This window comes from Choloepus didactylus, chromosome 18 (genome assembly GCF_015220235.1).
Source record: "Choloepus didactylus isolate mChoDid1 chromosome 18, mChoDid1.pri, whole genome shotgun sequence".
Lineage (NCBI taxonomy): Eukaryota > Metazoa > Chordata > Mammalia > Pilosa > Megalonychidae > Choloepus > Choloepus didactylus.
In genome coordinates, this window is record NC_051324.1 from 59029179 (window position 1) to 59047759 (window position 18581).

The window sequence follows — 18581 nt, forward strand, 5'->3', positions numbered from 1 at the left end:
GTCTTGCCTCCGCAACCAGACAGTAAAGTCCGAGGAGGCTGAATTTGGGCTCTTGGTCCTCAGCCTCCCAAGGCAGGGCTGGGTGCCCTGACAGGGCAGTGGAAAGGCTATGAGGAGGAATCTATACTCCACCTTGGAGTTCTCAGGGGGATAGGGACCCCCATACTGGGGTAATTGGGCTCTAAACTCCAATATGTTTTTCTGCTCATGTGTGTGTTTCTTTAACTTCATCACATTTTTCTTCTTCTCCCCAATTGCTGCTTTTCTTGTCTCTCTCCTTGTCCCACTTACCTCTCCCCCGTCCCCTGCCCTCCCTCCCTCTGACCCTGAGCCTTATCTGGTACCTGAGCTGGATTCCTGGTTCTGGAGCCCAGGGTTGGCTGGAGGGAGTCAGTGAAATGTCCAGAAAAAGCAGGGCTGCATCGGGTACTGAGGAAAAGAGGCAGCTAACAGGTCTACATCAAGAAGCAAGGACCGTTTGGGAACCTCCTAGCTCAGCTCCTGGTATCCTTCTTCCTGCCTGCCACCCGGACATGAGATACGGTGACATTCCTGATCCATGGGCTTTTGTCCTTGACTCTCTAGCTCCCACATACTACTTGTTTCTCTGAGGGATATACATGAGGCCTCAGGTGAGACCATCACAAAAACACAACTCAGAGACTGGTCCAAATCAGGGCACTTGGCCCAGCCTTGCCTGGGCTGTTTATTTACAGGGAGGGCTCTGGGGCTACAAGGTCCTTGGGGCTGGGGTGCAGTGATAGGTCCAAGACTCCAGCTCCAGCTCAGTCACTCGGAGCCTCTTGCTAACTCCGAGTTAAGGCTAAGGCCAAGGGCCAGGCACCTGAAAGAAAGTACTAGATGGAAAGCACATTGCACCCTCCCCTATCCATGGGCCCCTTACCACAAACCCCATCTCCATATCAGGACAGCACCAAGCCCAGGAGGAGCCCAGGGAAAGGAGTGGAGAGGAAGAGGGTCAAGGGCACAGGCTGGGGACACTCTCTTCCACTTGGGATTCTGCTTTCTCACCCCCAGGAACCTGTGCAGGAGGCCCCAGGCCTGAGGATACCCAGGACCACAGGAGGATGTGACTGATGAGGGTCAAGACAGGGTGAAAAGACGAAGGAGGGCAGAAGGTGGATGTGGATGAGGGGAGGCAGGAGGAGCACTAAGAGCTGAGGGGAAATGATGGGCCAGGGCCAGGCTGCTTTCACGCCAGGATCCCATGCAGCTTCCTCAAGGGGTCGGGGCTGGGACAGGAGACCTCTTGGACAGAGTGTTGTTCCTAAACCCTTCCGTGGCACAGCAGGGACCAGGAGAGACAGGCTACACTCACCTCGGGGGAGTCCACTTCACCCAGACATGATGTGCTTGACAAAGGCTGGGAAAGAAGATGAGAATCAGCCACTGGACTTGCCCTAGGCAGCTCTTTCTCTCTCAGTCCCTCAAGCCTTCCCTCTTCCACATTCTGCCTGACTTCATGTCTTCCCACTACCACTTCTCCGGTGATTCCTTCTCTATTTGAGTGTTGGTGGGGAGAAGGCAGAAGACGGGAAGAGACCTACCACCTGCTCTGTGTCCACTCTCTGTCCTGATACTTGACATAGATGAAATGACCTACATTGTCTCAGCCAATCCCCAAAACAGCTCTATGAGAAAGGTGCTGGTATCACCCCCATTTTCCTGATGAGAAAACTGAGGTTCAGAGAAGGTAACTGACTTGCTCAAGGTCACATAGTTAATACATCACAGAGCTATCTCCAAAATCCACGCTCCTTCCATCACGCCATGACTCTCACTCCCAGGGTGGAAAAAAACTATGTCCCTACCAATGTCCTTCTGCTTAAACCCCTTTCCTAGCTCCAGGAGCTGTTCTGCAGACTCAAACCCAGTCCAAGTGTGCCCATCGTGCTATCCCTCAGTTGCCCGGTGAGCAAGGGCATGACCTGATACCTTCGTAGTTGATGCAGCCATTGGCATCCTCTTGTCCAGCTAACAGCTGCTCCACTTCAGCCTCAGTCATCTTCTCTCCTGGGGTTGGGGGCTCTTGATTACAGTTGGCAAGAGGGAGTAGACAAAACCCAAGTACCCCCCAAGTCTGAAGCTCTAAGGCTCCCTGGGGCTGTGAAATGGTTCATACCAAGCCTCCCCCAAAGGCTGTGGAGTGTGGAGCCAAGGGTCTTGGAGGCCCTGACTTGTCCCTGAGGCTTTACAGACACAAAAGGGCCCCAGCACTGGAGACAAAGCCGAGGACAGAAACCCTGCGTCCCACCTCCCAAGGCCTGGCAGTAAATGCCTCCCGCTCTGCCCATCTGCCCTCCTCTTCTCTCCCAAACCCTGGGGCCTGATGAGCAAACCTGGTTGGGAAGGACTATTCCTGAAGAGCCCAGACAGACAGGGCCTGGATCAGGAAGTGACCCTCAGGCTGGGGAACCCTTCCAATACCCCCCGACATAGGCCACCTCGGTGCCTCCCACCCCTCCCTTCCTCTCCCTTGGGCTTTAGCCCCTGCCCAGCTGCATACCCAGGGTTGCAAGGACGTGCCGAAGCTCAGCACCCATGACCGTGCCATTACTCTCCTTGTCAAAAACACGCAACCCCTCCACAAAGTCCTCGTAGGTGCCCTGCTCTTTGTTGCGGGAGATGTGCTGCAGGATGGGCAGGAACGTCTCAAAGTCCAGCATCTTGGTGTTCATCTCTGCAGGCGGGCATGGGGAGGAAAGAGAAAGCAGCGTGAGCTGAAGCTCAAGGGGAGCACAGGGTCAGGAGAGGGCCTCACCCCTGCTCCTGCCAGGCTGAGACCCAGCCCTGCAAGCTGGCAGTACCCAGTTCTTGGACCGTAGCCACTTCTGAGGGTGGGGCACCCATGATCCCAGAGGGCACAGAGCCTTCCAGAGCAAGACAGGAGACTGGCTCTGGGGCATCCTTTTCTCAGTGAAAGAACTAGGGCAGAACGGAAAAGCAGCCATTACTCCACCCAGAACGCTGAGTTCCAGTGGCCAACAAAGCCAAGGAGCTGACGGGGGCAGCAGCAAGATTTTGAAGGGCCCAAAGGGCCACACAGCCCAGGCCTCACTTTCACTTTAGACTTTTAACATGTGACAGACATGCTGTCACGAAGATGAACCCATAGGATTGATAAAAGAAAACTTTGCATAGCTCTACATTTGGGTCCTATTACCAGACCACACTGCCTGGAGTTACTCTGAACCAGTAATTTTTATAAATTTGAAATTATCTTGTGAACAGCACACTTCTCGATTAGAGGTGTTAAGAGCTTTCGTTCAGTAAATATAAACAATTTTTAAATACCACAAATGATGGTATTTATTTCTTTTGTAATAACCCAGGAATTCCCCATATTGGAAGTGAACCAGATATCTCTCAACCTCCAAGAAACCCTGCTGGCATGAGCAAGTTCCCGGCCCTTGGGCCCCTTCCTGCCCACATCCTTCACTTCCGACTGGTATCTTCAGCAAAAGGAGGAGGGGCAGGAGCCAGGACAAAGGAAGCAGGAGGGGAAACCAAGGTGGGGCCCAGAAAGCCCCTAGAGACTGCCCACCCTTGCTGGCCTGGCCCCACCTAGTGCCTACAGCTCTGAGGAGAAGGACATGCATGTTTTTAGAGCAGCTGTTAACTGTTTTTCCATTGCCCCCCATGAAAGATGACATTCCCAAATGGGACACACTCCCTTGCACAATTCCTAGGATGCTAGCTATCAAGGCACAACTTTCTAAACTCTCACTCACCCAAAGCTATCAGAATGCAAATGAAAGAAGCTCATTACAGAGCTAATCTCGAATCTGCTCAAATTTATATCAAATGAATAATTTGCAAACTTCAGTGCTCTATTATTAGAAATAATTCGTATACAGCTTGCAATGGTTACATGGCATCTCAGTGCTGAGACACCTCCCCTGAAAGTTCCTGGGCAGCAGTGTGTAGTGGGTGGTGAGTTATCAGATGTCGCTGAGCCTTCCTGCCCCTGTGCCCTGCCACCTTGGGAAGTAAGAAGATACTGAAGCAACAGAATGTAGCTCCTGCCCTCCAGGAGATCCTAACCTCCAGGGAAAACAATATCACATGGGATAGGATCTGAGAACAAGCCCAGGCTACATTCTTCAAGGGCCAAATAATGTCAGGGTCTTCTAGATAAATTATTGCAATGGGACAAGGGTATCCAGGGGAGGTGAGGCTGGTCCTGGAGGGCTAAAGGGGAAGAAGAGAGCAGCCAGCAGGAGGTAGATCTGGGAGAGGAGCCAAGGCCACAGCCCCAGGGCAGACCATGGCCCATTCTGACCTTCGGGCTTGGGCTTGCCCAGGACACGTAGCACCTCAGCATTGGTGGGGTTCTGGCCCAGGGCCCGCAGCACGTCCCCGCACTGCCCGTAGGTGATCTTCATCTCTCCAGTTGGGGTCCGGTCAAACAATGAAAAGGCCTCTTTAAACTCTGCAGAGAGAAGACCCAGCTGCAGCATCCTGGGACCAAGTGAAGGTGGTGGCTGGTGGCTGATCAGCCCCCACCCACGGTTGAAGAGCAGGTCACCGAGGTTGTTAAAATACTTCCATACTTCCCCTTGGCCACCTTCCCAACTTCTGACAACTAAAAAGGTAGAAGGCCCAGCAGGGACCCCCAAGGCCAGCTCCAGCCCCGTCCTAGGATCTCTTCTGATCAGTCGGTTGTTAAACAATTTGAATGCCTCCCTGCCTCCACCCCTCCCTGCCCTTCCTTCCCTGGTGCAGGTGAGGTTCCCGACTGCTGAAAATGGCAGGGAAGTGAAAACAGTACTGGAGTGGAAATCAGGAGTGAGGCACGGGATAAGCCCAGCTGGGTCTCAGCTTCCTTGGGCACACACACAGGGGCGTAACCCACCCAACCCACCCCTCCAAGTTGCTGTCTGTCAAAGGAGGTGGCAGCATGCGGGAGCACTTTGCAAATGATAAGTCCTGTTCCAACGTCAGCTATTAATCAGTACTGCATGCTCGAGGCTAAAGGTGCCTCCCAGGACACACAATGTGACCTTGGAGCCAGACCACCCGAGCTCTGCCACTGACCTGCATGTGGTCTTGAGTAAGCTACTAACCTCCCTAGGCCTTTGGTTTCTGAGTTCTAAGTGGAGATACAATGTCCACCTGTGTGGGTTGCTGGGCGGATTATACAGTGTGCCAAGCAGGGTGCTAGCACATGGTAAACGAATCAGCAAATGGTGGTTATTATTATATTTACTAGTTCTTAAGCCAGCACAGAACTATAGGGACTGGACTTCCTGAAGTTACCAGGGCAGGCAAATGAGGCAAGGTCAAATTAAGGCACTGCCAGGCCCTTTACAAAGGACCTTAATTCCTCATTAATTTAGACTCAACCAGTTCATTTCTGGGGATAATTTGGACTGGGATTGGCATTGAAGTTACCTTATGTTTACTAAGAACATTCACAGTATAAACCAAAGACTGCCTGAACTACTTACGAGAAAAGCTGTTTTTAAGGCTGTTTTTAAGGCTAAATCCGTTAGAATTACTCATTTACTTAAAGGCTGCATATGGATTATTTACAAATCATTCCACATATCAAAGCAGGTTCCCCAACTCTACCTGCAACTCTTTATTAAACTTCATATGCATTTAAAAGATATAAAACTGCATGTCCTTGGGGGTACTGTGAACAATTGAATGTAGGCTTTGTATGACTGCATGGTATGTGAATATATCTCAATAAAATTGAATTATTTTTAAGAAAACTGCATGTCTTCCACATTACTGAATAATTGAGTTTAATTTCCATTTCCATTACTTACTAGTTGTGTGACCTTGGGCAAGTAAATATTTAACTTCTCTAAACTCTTCTTTTCTATAAATGACTCCTACCTCACAGGGACCTTGTGAGAACAAAATACAATAATGTGTTTAAAAACCTTAATACAACATCTGGCACAAAGTAAATGCACAAACAAATCTTACTGATCTAATCCCAGTAATACACTTAACTGTGTGGCCTTGGCCAACTCACTTAACCTTGCTAATCCTTGATTTCCTCCCCTGTAAAAAAGGAACACCTACTCCACAGCCTTCTTGTAGGATTTTTTTTTTTCATTTTTAAAGCAATTAGCACAAGATCTGACACAAATTCAATGCTCAATAAATATGTATTTGTTAGTTGACTGAATGCAGATATCCTGATTTTCTCCTAGTTCATTCTGAAGAGTGAGGTCCCCTCATACAAGTAGATAGAATGATACTTAATATGAGGATGGAACACGAGGCGCTAGGGGGAAAAGAACAATGACCTATGATTTGCACTTGACAGCTTTGCACAGATTCCCTCTTTAATCTTTACAATAACCTTATGCCATAGGTGTTATTTTTCTCATTCATAAGCCAATGCAGATACGACTTCCGCCCAGCTATGAAGGAAGCCATCTATGTCTTCCCAAAGGAAATGGTGGGGAGGAGGGAGGAGGAAGCAACTTGCTGTACCTGCCTGGCTCTTAGTTACTCGGCCTGCTGGGAAGCCTGGTGCGTGCATATACCAAACCCTGAAGTTTAGGGTTACTATGAGGGGAAAAAAAAAAAAGCCAATGTGATCTTAAGAAGTTTTGTAGGAAATATGATGTTCACAGGCCCAGAAGAAACTTTTCCTCAATAGTCCCCTGTATCAGCTGCTTACTGCAGCAATGAGTCCAGTGGTGGTCAAACCCTTTCTTATAGGATATGAAAATCTAGAGAGGAACCAGAGAAAGAAGTCAAGGACTAGAAGCTAGTTACTATGATGAAAAAGCATTTTTTTTTAAATGGCAGCCATATAGTCTGGAGAATATAAAGCTAAGAAGGGATTTGATAATTATTTTTAAATAGATGGAGGATATCTAGAGGACGCTGAACAGAATCAAGGAGTTTCTGAATTGAAAAGAACCAAATACCTTTGCTTTGCAGATGAGAAAATTAAGGTTTAAAGAAGTTAAGCGACTTGCCCAAAGTCTCATGGTCAGATAGTGGCAGAATTAGAGCTAATATGAAAGTCTCCTGATTCCCAAATTATGCTCTTTCTGCCATAACATGAGAAAACTGTCTTCAGCTTCACCAAAGAGCAAACGAGAGACAATGGAAATAAAAATTGAAGCAGAAACAATCTGGTCCAACATAAGGAACAACGAGTTCAAGGTCAGAGGCATGAAAGACCGGAATGAGTTAGCCCCCAGCCCTGCAGATCTTCAGGGATATGGCTGAAGTCTTTATGAGCAAAGGAAATTGGACATAGAAGAGAAAGCCACATGGAGGAGAAGCCAGAAGTCCACAGAACCTGGAAGAGAAAGGAGAAGACACCACCATGTGCACTGCCATGTGACAGAAAAGTCAAGGAGCAAGGACTGCCCACAGCCAGCCCCTGAACACTCCAGTCTCTGGGAAGACAGCATTGCCTTGCTGATGTCTCAGTTTTGTACTTATCCTGGTTCAAAACCGTGAGCCAATAAATTCCAGTTGTTTAAGCCAAAAAAAAAAAAAAAAAAAAAAATCTTTAGGGCAAAATGAGCAATCAGCTGTGTCAGTTGGCTATGACCATGATTCCCATTTGGGAAATGAAATATTTTTATATTTAGTTGTGTTGTGCTTGCATATCCATGTAGGTATACATTTAACTAAAATGCATTAAAAATTGTTTTAAAAATTTCACAGCACCCCTAGAAAAATGGACTGAAAGTATCACAGTGTATTACAAAAACAACGTCAGATCCACTAGTTTCAGAACACATATGCTAACTCTCATACCCTATTTGCAGGGAGATAAAGGTGTCACTTTTTTGGAAGGCAATCTGGCAATATTTACGATAATTTAAAACTGCTAAACATGCTGAGATAGATAGATAGATGGATAGATAGATAGATAGATAGATAATCGATCCACAATTGGAAACAATCTGAAAGCGTAGGCCTGATTAAATAAATAATGTACATCCATGTGTGAGAATCTATGTAAATGTTTAAAAGAATGAAGTAAAACTATATGAATTACAAAAAGATATGCAAATACATTATTAAATGAAAAAAGTGCAGAAGACTATGTATCACATCACTCAATCTGTATAAACTTTATATATACATACATATACATTCTGGTATATCACAATATTTTCTTCTCAAAGGATACCCAAAGACAGGTTAACAGTGGTTGTCTTTGGGAGAGGGATCAGCATGAAGGCAAGATAAGGGAAAAAAACTATTATTTTTCATTATTTACTTTTACTTTTACTTTTAAAAAGTAAGTGATTTTTTGAAATAATTTGAAAATATACTTTTAAAAGTATATATATATATTTTACCATGTGTATGTCTTAATTTAATTTTTAAAACATAGCGTATGTTTAAAATCAGGGGTTGGACCAAGTGATTTTTCAAGGTCCCTTCCAACTCCTATGATTTTATGTCCTGGAGTCATTTGGTGGGGGAAACAGAGGGATCAGCTGTAATGATGGTGAGTCCTCTTTTACAGTGGGGACATGTAGATGGCACATAATGAAATATTTCTTTCTCAAATATCAGACCCCTACAATTGGGAAGTTAACAGGCAAAAACAATCTGGTTGGAGGATGAGAGATTTTGAGGCTCGTCTTGAAGCTGCGTTTAACAACACTTTATAGAAGACCAGGAAAACATAAGTTATTTCATCAAAGACAAGGAAGAGTGGTTGATGCAGATCACAGGTGGACCATGGCATCCCCAAGTCACCCTTGGCCCTGCCACAATTAGTGGGTGAGCATCTTAGCAAACTTCACGTCGGGGGAAGAAGCAGCTGGTTGCCAAAGTAGGGCCTTCCAGTGCCCTATGGAAATGAGAGCTTCTACATAGTTTAGACAGTAGATTTTAGGGTGGAGGGAAAAAAAAAAAACACTAACATTTGTTATGCAACTATTATGTTCCACACAGTCTGGCAGGGTGGCTGAGAACACAGGTCTGGAATAAGAATGCCAGAGTTCAAATCCTGTGTGACTGGGCAAGCCCCCCAGCCTCTGTACCTCAGTTTCCTCACCCGTAAAATGGGGGTGGTAATAGTCTTCACTTCACAGAGTGGTTGAGAGAGCTAAATAAGTTTTCCCATGTAAAGTGCATAGGACTGTGCCTAGCACAAAGTAGGCGCTTAAAATAGGTTTGTGATGATGATGATGAGGGTGATGATAATGATGGTGGTGGTGGTGGTGGTGGTGGTAGTGGTTACTATTTTGACTCCTCATCCTCCTCCTCTTCCCCAGGAAAGTGGAACAAAGAGTGTGGAGAGGGAGGTTGTTAGTACTTACCGTCGATCTGGTCAGCAGTGAAGTCTATCTGTGGGGAGGGAAAACACAGGACAGTGAGGGCTGGAACTGCTAAAGGCTTCCAAAGGGAAGTAAATGTGGCTTCCACTGCAGTCTGGTCACCTCCAGCAGGGGACTGCTGGGCTAAGTTGTAAAACATCAGTCTACCTAGAATGGGCCACGATAAAATAAATATTGCTTTCAAAGTTCCCTCGAAACCATTTGTTAAGTGATGGCTCTTGGTGAGAGGGGAAGAGAGAGAGAGAAATACTCGGCTTGATACCGCTAGAACCACACTGCCTCCCTATTATTAATGTCTTGGAGTCAAATATAAATTCTTCATCCTAGCCAACCAGAAACTCCGCTCACACTTTCACCCCTTCTGTCTCTCCCTTCTCCACAATCCTCTGACCTCCTTTGTGCCTTTGCAGCTCCCACTCCCCACCTTTGGACTCTTTTTTCTACTTGACGTTGATTTTAAATCCACCTCCTTTAGTGAAGCACATGTCCCTCTTAGGCACTCTAGGAGAGTGGAGTATTTTGCATGGGCTCTCAATGCTTCATAATTGATTTCTAGTCATGCCTTTATGTGTGCCCTGTCACTTGAAGCCAGGGTTCCCATGGGGCAGGGATTTTTGCTGTTGATCATTAATGCCTGGCATATAGGAAGCACTCAATAAATATTTGTTGAATGAAGGAATGCATTTTAGAATCCCCCTACCCCCACCCTGCCAGAGCACATACTAATTCAATGCTGACTACAGAAGAGAAAAGTGGAAAGCTCTGGAAATGAATGCACAGTGAACAAATGTGAGTCATCATTTTAATTTAGGATCTGGTATACTACTCAGTTGTCCTTATCTCCTCTCCCACTCCAGGCCTCTCTCCACTGACGGTGGTTACCAGTCCTGGAGCATCTTCGTCATGTGCCACCATTCCTAGTCTTCCATCTGTTGCTTGTGCTTTGCCCATGCCATCTCCTTGTCCCCCAGAACTGTCCTCCATTAATGAGGACCCTTGGAGGTAGCTGGCATGGGAGATGCTTTTTCTGGGTTGGGAAGGACACTAGCTGTGCCCAGGAGTGGACTTTGCTAAGGAGTGGGGGCAGGGTGGGTTGTTCAGGGAACTTAAAGGAACCCCCTAAGTAGGGTAAAGGATGCTTTGCATTAACTCTGAGGAAAAGGTGTGGTTTACCTTACTTCACAATGCTTTAAGCCTAGGAGTAAATGGGTAAGAAAAATGAATATAAAAACATCAGATCAGGATGCATGATCATAACCACACACATTGGGTTTAAGTTTACTTTTGCTCTATCTTTGAGCAAAGAATCTTGTAAGCAAAGGAATTGGGTAAGTACCATAATGGGGAAATGATCCTCATGAAAGTCACCTGTTCTTTTTTCCACTTTAAAACAACTTCAGCAATTCCCAGGATTAGAAAATCCAGATATGGCAAAGAGAATCACAACTGGGAGCAAAAAAACTGGGTAGATGAGGGGGAAGGAGGGAAACTGTTAGGCCAAGGGGAGGATCTGATGTCACTATGCAGCTGTTGCCCGGATGCCAGAGACCAGGCAGAGGCTGTCCAACTGGAGTGGTACTTAACAAGAACAAATCAGAAATAAAACTGGGGAAGGATCCTGAGAAGGGGAGATGATCAGCTTTTCTTGCTAAGCTCTGCCCAGAGAGGGAGTAAACTATGACTTAGGAAAACCTTCAGGTACTTTCAAGATCTTACACAATGCCTCAGTTTCCCCAAATAAATAAATAAGCCTGGGGGTGAGGCAACTGCTTCCGTTTCTTGGCAAGGCCAGCTCTGCTGAACCCCTGTAGGGGATAACCATGGATCAACCCCAGGGCCCCGGCACAACGATCACAGGGTCCCCGGCCAGGGATGCTGGAAGGAATCCTGAAGGGCCAGGGAGGCTCACACAATTAGAGGACTGGGTTTTTTATTTTCCTGCCCACCAGTCACAGAACCTAGTCTTGGGCTCTTATTTTGACCTGATTCCCCACCGCCCCCAGCCCTGCCCTAAGACTGAGATCCCCAGGGGCCCACCACTCCCAACCAGTTATTAATAGCTCTTCATACAAGCAGCCACTTGACCTCCTACATTCTGGTGCCAAGGCTGAAAACTGCTTCACTCTCCAATGGCTTCTGGCCCCTCCCTCCTCAGTCCACCCCCTCCCAGTTCCATTCCTTCAGCAGCTGGTCCAGATAGCTGGGAGGCCTAAAATGACTGAGTCAGCAGGCAGGGGCTCCACCAGCCCCAGGGAGAGGAACACTCCACCATGAGGGGATCAGAGCAGAAAGGGAACAAGATGGGGGAGACTGAGGGAACCAGGCCCAGTCCCCTCACCAGGTTAGGGAGAGGGTTTCAGGCTGGGATGGGCCAGTACTCTGCATACTCCAGACAGGAGCTGAGACCGAGGCAACAGAAGGAAGGACCTATCTGGGTGGGGAAGAAGAGAGAGAGCCAGGCTCCTCTCACCTTATCCTCATCCCTCCTCCTCCTTTCAGGTCCCAGCACACAGGGAACATGTTCCTTGGACTCAGATCCAACTACTTCCATCACTCACTGCAAGCTGCACTGCTAGTTATCATTGTGTGCCTTTTCCCCATAAAGATATCATAAGGCCTCCAAAGAAATGGTCAGTCTCTTTTACTTTGCTATGGTGGCCCCCAGGGTGCCTCAAAAAAGGTTGGATGGTTGGTTGGTTGCACCTCCCCACCATTCCCAACTCCCCTGAGCGAATATGGGATGACAGAACAGAGCTTCCTCAGGCAGGTTATCAACCTGTTCTTGAGGGAAGAGGCCTACAACCCAAGATGGCCTTCCCCAGCCCCAGTATCTGCTCCACTGCCCCATGTGATTGTAATCCAGGGCATGGATACTATAGCCCTCATCCCAGTCAAGCCTACATCCATTGAAACAGATCTCTACCTCCAGGGCAAACAGAATCCTGAATGTCATCCTCACTCCCTTCCCCACGGTTGTCCCTCATGTACCTTTATACTCTTGGGGTCAAAGGCAGGTTCCTTGGGGGCCTCCGGGGCTGGGGCAGGAGCAGGGGCAGGAGGAGGGGCTGCCGCTGGGGCTGCCTTGGGCACCTCCTTCTTAGGCTCTGGCTTCTTGGGAGGCATACTACCTTGTCGGGGTCTTCCGTGGAGGAGGAACCTAAGGAAAAAGCAAGGGATGCAGTGCCTGGGAGATGAGATGGGAGACTGGGCGGCCTCCTTCCCCTTTTATCCTGGCAGGAGCCCCCATAGAGGGGCTGGGTGAGAGCAAGAACAACTGCTGCTGACTATAAAAGGAAGAAACACCAGCAGTGGACAGCTGACAACTGTGTATTGTCACCAGGTTCGGGGCTACCAGCACCTCCCTCTCCTCCCACACCTCAAACTCCTCATGGCCTCCACCTCTGGGACAGGCCAACCCCTTTCTGCCAATTGGTGGAAACCCAGAAGGGCCAGGAAAACAGACCCTCTCAAAACTGCCAGCGTTTGGCCAGAGAGATGAGCTGACTTGAGCAGTTGATAACCTCACACAAAGCCCAGGGGAGAGCGAGGCTTTTTTTAGACCCTCCTGAGCAGGGGCAGCCCACTGCACATTCCTTCTAAGCCAAGATCCTTTAAGCTGAGATCCACTCTGGGCCCTCAGCTCTGCCCTGAGGCTCAACTCTCCGGCCTGCAGCCCTGAGCAGCAGCTGGTCCCCCCCAACCCACACTCTCCCACAGCCTCCCTCTCGGCAGGGTGAAATCCTCCATTTTCCACAGCAGGCATCCCAGGAACTCCAATCCCTTGGTCTGCTGTCCCCATCAACCTCAATCATTCCACAAGCTTTGCCCAGTTAACAAGAATTATTTATATTATAATCCCATTTATGGGGGGGAAATATGTGTTTATCCAAAAGGTCAGAATGGACAAACATTGAACTGTTAAAAGGAGACACCCCTGGGGACCTGGGGGATGAGGAGAGAAGGATAGGTGCAATTTTCAGTTTTTTACTTTTTTCACTTCCTGTATTAATGGAAATTTTTGTAACGAGCATGTATTGTTTTGCAGAAATGAAAGCCAATAAAATGTTCAGAAAAACAACAACTAAAGCATTTATCCCCTGCCCAGAAGTGCCTTGAACTGAATATTTAGTTCTGAAGTTCAGAAGATAAAGAGGAATAAAGCAGAGAGAAACAGAAGAGCCACTTTGCCTTTCCAGGCCCAGTTTCCTCACCTAAAAATGAGGTTACCAGACTGCACGGCATCTGATCTGTGAGTTTCCAAGCCTGAGATTCTAGGTACTCTGGAGCTCATGTCTGTCCATGCCCCAGCTCCCCAAGCTTAGGCTCCATGTCCAAGATCATTCATTTCAGAGCCAAAAGGAACCTCAGAGAACACCTGATCCCATCCCATTTTATAAATGAGGAACTAAGGCTCAGGGACTCCCAGTGTGTGCTCTTATTCTATATCAGCCCTTCTACAGCCTATGCATTCTCTCCACATTGGTAGACAGAGAAGCCTTCAAAGGAAACCAAGGCAAGAGGCCACAAGTTTCCCAAGGGGATACCAGAGCAAGGCCAGAGCCCAGACCCTCAGCCAGTCCTCCTGGTCCTGGGCTGGACGGCAGCTACTTCACTCTTTCCCCTCACCTCTTCCCTTGTCTTCTGCCCCACCTTCTCTCTTTCTTCTCTCCCATCAGTCCCAACTCCTTGTCACCTACACTCTGGTACCTCTGCTTGTGTCCTTCCATATTCCCTATCTGCCCCATCTCTGACCCACTGCATTCTCCCAAGGGGCTTGAGGGCTCAGGCTGTTGGTGATGAGAAAAGAGACAAAGAGGAAGACCAGTCTCTCCTCCCTGCCAACCCCCACCCACTCTCGCTTCCTGGACAAGGTGTCCTGCAGGGTTTGTACAGAGAAACACAAACTAAGGATTCTGTAGAAACCTCGCAGGAAGCTGCAGGCTAAAAGCTGGAAGGCCCTGACTTTGCCAGCCACTTATCTCTAGACTGAGAGATAACCAGGAGCTTTCAAACTCCAAGGGATAAAGAGAGGGGCTAGGACTTGGAGATCTCCCAACCCTGCCACTTAAACCAACCACTGCAAAAACACTAGTGGTGTTTTATATACTGGGGTTCCCATGATCATTTTCTAAGAAATGGTTCCATAGTTTAAAAGTTTGAAAATAATCAATGAATGAAAAGCTCTCAAATGTCCTCTGCCAGTTTTTTTTTTTTAAGTCATTCTAGAAGAAGCATATAATCTTCAAAAGGCAGTTGGAGATTCTTCATTTCTTTTCTCCTTCTTTCTTTTTTTTTTGTTTGTAATTTTATTTTCTTGTATTTTTATCTGGCTTTCTTTTGTATTTCTTTTTTTAATTCCAGGGATAAGCAAGATATCAAGTCTGCATGGGAACAGATCTATGATGTTAGGGAACAGGGAAAACTAAACGGGGTCCTAGGGACGTCTGAAAACACAGACAGGGTGTGGGTTTTGGAGGCAGACAAGTGGAAGTCTGCATCTGGATTTGCTCCTTCCTAACACTATACCAGTACTCTCAACAGTAAATGCTCCTTCTTATGTTATTGCGAGGCTTATACAAAATAAAGTAAGTAAAGCACACAAACAACCCCTAGCACATAGGAAAAAATTCATAGATGTTAATTTCCTTCAGCTTTCTCAGGCAGATGAAGTTAGAGGTGCGCCCTGGTTTCTCAGACTTCCCTGAAGGAACACCAGGAGAGGGTGGGACAAGGTAAGGTGGCAATGGCCGAAGGGACTGTGAGGTGTGGTTTTAGGAATGAGGAAGAAGGGGAGGGGGGATGGGGAAGGGGGAAGGGGGAAGGGCAGCAGCTGGGAACCCAGGGTGTGAAATATTTGTGGCTTGGAAAGCATGTGGCAGGTCCCTGGGGCCAGGCAGCCTGCCTGCCAGCCAAGGCTCAGACGCTCAGATGAGGAGCCGGCCTGCCTGCAACCTTAGGCCGTGGGTGCCGCAGACGGGGAGGGGATGCTCCTCAAGTCAGTTTCTGCTTCTCTTTGAGCAAGTCCAGCTAAATGAGGGTCTGGCACTTCAGAAGCAACTAGAAGAGAGCTGTGGTTTCAGGAAAGAGGCATGCCTCAAGAATCAAGACATCAGACACCAGTTTTTATATCAAAACTCACAACACCCCACAGTCCATTAGAGCCCAGTGTGAATGTAACTAACGGAAGTCAGAGGTTTCACTTGCTTATGGTCCTTCTGTCTCATTATAACCTTCAAATCTTATCTATCTAGAGTATCCTTCACAGGGCCTACCACAGGGACTTACCCTTGAGTATATGTTGACTAACCAGAGAAAAGGAAAGGAAGTGAGAAAGAAGGGAGAGGCAGAAGCACCCAGAGGTAAGCAGAGTAGTGGGTGCTGGCAGCCCAACTCTGCCTCGGGATGGGCATCTAGTGGTTCCTAAACCTAAGTGTTCTGGCCGACCCAATGCTCCTGCTGTGAGGACTTCAAACTCACTATACAGAAAATAAAGGACAGGATTTCACACCAGCCAGATTACATCAGATGTCAAATTAGGAGACAAGCGCACAGATAAGAACTGACAGTAGCCCCATTTGGGCTGGACTGTGCACACATTCACTCCTTCTCCCATCACATCTAACCACTCAGGGCCTGTGTCCTGCCCTGAGAGAAATCCGTGAGAATCTCCTGCCTGGGATCAAATGCTGCTGACAGCAGGCCTTGCTGTTAATGCCTTGTCCCTGTCGCTCTCCCTCCTCTCCTCTGGCCAAAGTCTCATAAGCCTGGACATCACTGAGCAATGAGCAATGACGGAGCCAACACTATGTTAACCTGTCCCACGGACGGTGCTAGGTAAGCCGGGTTTTGCAGCAAGGCAGAGGTTAAAAGGACCCACTCAGGAGCTGGATTGCCTGAGTTACTTCCCAGGGCAGCTTAGTTAATCTCTTTAGGCTTCGGTTTTCTGAGCTGCAAAATGGGGCTTCTAATATCAACCTCAAAGAGTAGTTGTGAGGATTAAACGAGTTATAAGTGGACATGCTTAGAACAGTGTCTAGCACAGAACAAGTGCTCAAAATACATAAGTGTAGGTCCTGATTGAACTAGCATGACTGCTGCTCCCTTCCCCAGGAAATGAAGAAAACAGTGAGAAATCCCTGGGTGAAGGAGAGGGCCTCTTTTGAACTGGCATGTGTGTGGTGGGGAGTGACTCTGGTTTGGGGGAGGAAGTGGCCGAGTCCAGCTGTGGATTGATAAAATAGTAAAGAAGTTCTTGGGGTTCTGATCTGTTTTCCTCCACCATTGTCTTGGAACAAACAGTGCCACCCTCACTTACCATTACTCAAACGTCTGGTCCAGGCATCGGAAAGGGTGACGTCAGGGTTCTGTAGGAGCACAGGAGCTGATCAAACAGGCGGGTGCAACCTAACTTTGGGCAGTTGCTTCTCTTCTTCATCCCCTCTAAACTCCCAGGGCAAGAGAATCACAATCTATGAAGTGCCTTCCCTGAAGGCTGCTTCCTCCTGGGGGCGTGGATGTGGGTGTGACATGAGGAGTTATTTTGTGGGATTGGGCCTGGCTGACTCAAGAGTTTGGGTGCCTGGGGTTGTCAGTTTTAGGGTTAATCCAAGCCCCCACCCTCACTCCTGAGCTCAATGGCACCGGTATGCACCATTGACACAGCAACCTATATCCCCAGGGACAAAATGACAAGAGAGGTGAGGAGCATAACTAATTCAGAAGGAGACTAGTTACCTGATTATATTCTGCTTTAAGTCAGAAATATGAGAACAGACAGATAAAGATTTTTTAAGTAGCCTAATAAATATACTAAAAGAGATAAAGGGATATATTCTCAGTATGACACCAGAACAAGAAAATATAAAGAACTAAACAGAAATATCCGATATTAAAAATGTAATAGTTGAAGTAAGAAAAAAATCTTTAAAAAACAAACATGTTAAGTAGGAAAACTAACTAAAATAGAGCATACAATAGGTTTGAAAAATAGCAGAATGCAAACAACTGGGAAACAAATTAGGGAATTCAAAGTCAAGAGAGAGAAAATCCTCCAGAAGGAAAAAAGAAAGGCAAAGAAACAGAAAACATTTTTAAAGCTAAGAGATATGCAAGCTAGAAATAGAAGTGATTTATGGTTTGGAAAGGCCTTCCTTATACAAAAGGAATCTCATACAAGTCCATCAGGGACATGAATGAGGTTGTTCATTGCAGCATGACTGGTGGTGGCAGGAGTCAGAAGCAAATCTGAGTCTCCATCACCTGGAGAATGTCTGGGTAAGATGTGAGGATATACCACAGAGGAGAGTGTAGTAGTTAGAAGAAAATAATTAGATGCACATAGAAGAAACATAGTGTGAGTAAGAAACCGAATGAGATATAAATCAGAATATTTCTATAAATTAAAAATATATATGCATACAATCTCACTGACATGCTACTGTGTATGAACAAGCTACAAATGAAGCACCAAGGAAAGAAAAAGCTTATTTGTAACCTAGCTAGATAGATACAGGAATTTATGCTAAAACTGAAACATTTCATAATGCAAATCAATGCACATTTTTCTAACATAAATATGCAGGTTTTAATTGTAATCGCAGCATTATGTAAATTGGCTGCAAAAAACGACAAAAGTTTAAAGACTGCTTTAAATTGCTGCTTTTCAATTTATGCATAGCCCTTTGAATTTGATGTTAATGAGTGACACAAGAATTAGTGAATTTACTTAACTTGGATAGATGCAGTTTTGAAACTAGTATGCATTTGCTTGAAAGTCAAATCAATTCTTCTAAAACAGCTGAAGCAGTTTTGTCAATATGGATGTGACTATTAAAGTAAAGTAAGTGATTTTTTTTGGCACTTGATTCAGTTATTGGAAAACTATAAAGTATGCTTGGAACAACTTATGTGAATCCACTTTTTCAACTGTGAATTTTATGAAATCTAAATATAGATCAAGTATTCCTGATGAAAATTTAGCATCCAAACTGAGCTGGTCTAGAAGAGTAAGATATATTGGATTTCAAAGACATAGTACAAAATATCTCATTAATCATTTTTATATTGATTACATATTGAAATGGTAACATTTTGGTCATATTGGGTTCAATAAAATATAGTATTAAAATTTTTTAAATATATGCATACTAAAGAGCATCACCTATTATTCAAGAACACATACAAACAAAAAATACACATTTGGGGGCTCTCAGCTCTCAGCTCTTGGTGCGGGTCCGCAGTTTTTACTTACAGATTTTATGCTGTGATCTCGGG

At 46.4% G+C, this 18581-nt stretch overlaps 1 protein-coding gene across 3 annotated transcripts in view; it reads right to left on the reverse strand.

Annotated features, from left to right (window-relative positions):
• Window positions 1–720: 720 nt before the first annotated feature.
• MYL4 (myosin light chain 4) overlaps window positions 721–18581 on the reverse strand; it is a 29640-nt gene continuing 11779 nt past the window's right edge. For all 3 annotated transcript variants that reach the window (XM_037808413.1, XM_037808410.1, XM_037808412.1), the window contains exons 2-8: window positions 12297–12465; window positions 9291–9318; window positions 4304–4453; window positions 2528–2701; window positions 1957–2034; window positions 1340–1384; window positions 721–844 (exon numbers count right to left, since the gene is read on the reverse strand). In XM_037808413.1, the coding sequence (XP_037664341.1) occupies window positions 1356–1384; window positions 1957–2034; window positions 2528–2701; window positions 4304–4453; window positions 9291–9318; window positions 12297–12431 (594 nt within the window). In that variant the 5' untranslated portion in view covers window positions 12432–12465 and the 3' untranslated portion in view covers window positions 721–844; window positions 1340–1355. The remainder of the gene's footprint in view (window positions 845–1339; window positions 1385–1956; window positions 2035–2527; window positions 2702–4303; window positions 4454–9290; window positions 9319–12296; window positions 12466–18581) is intronic.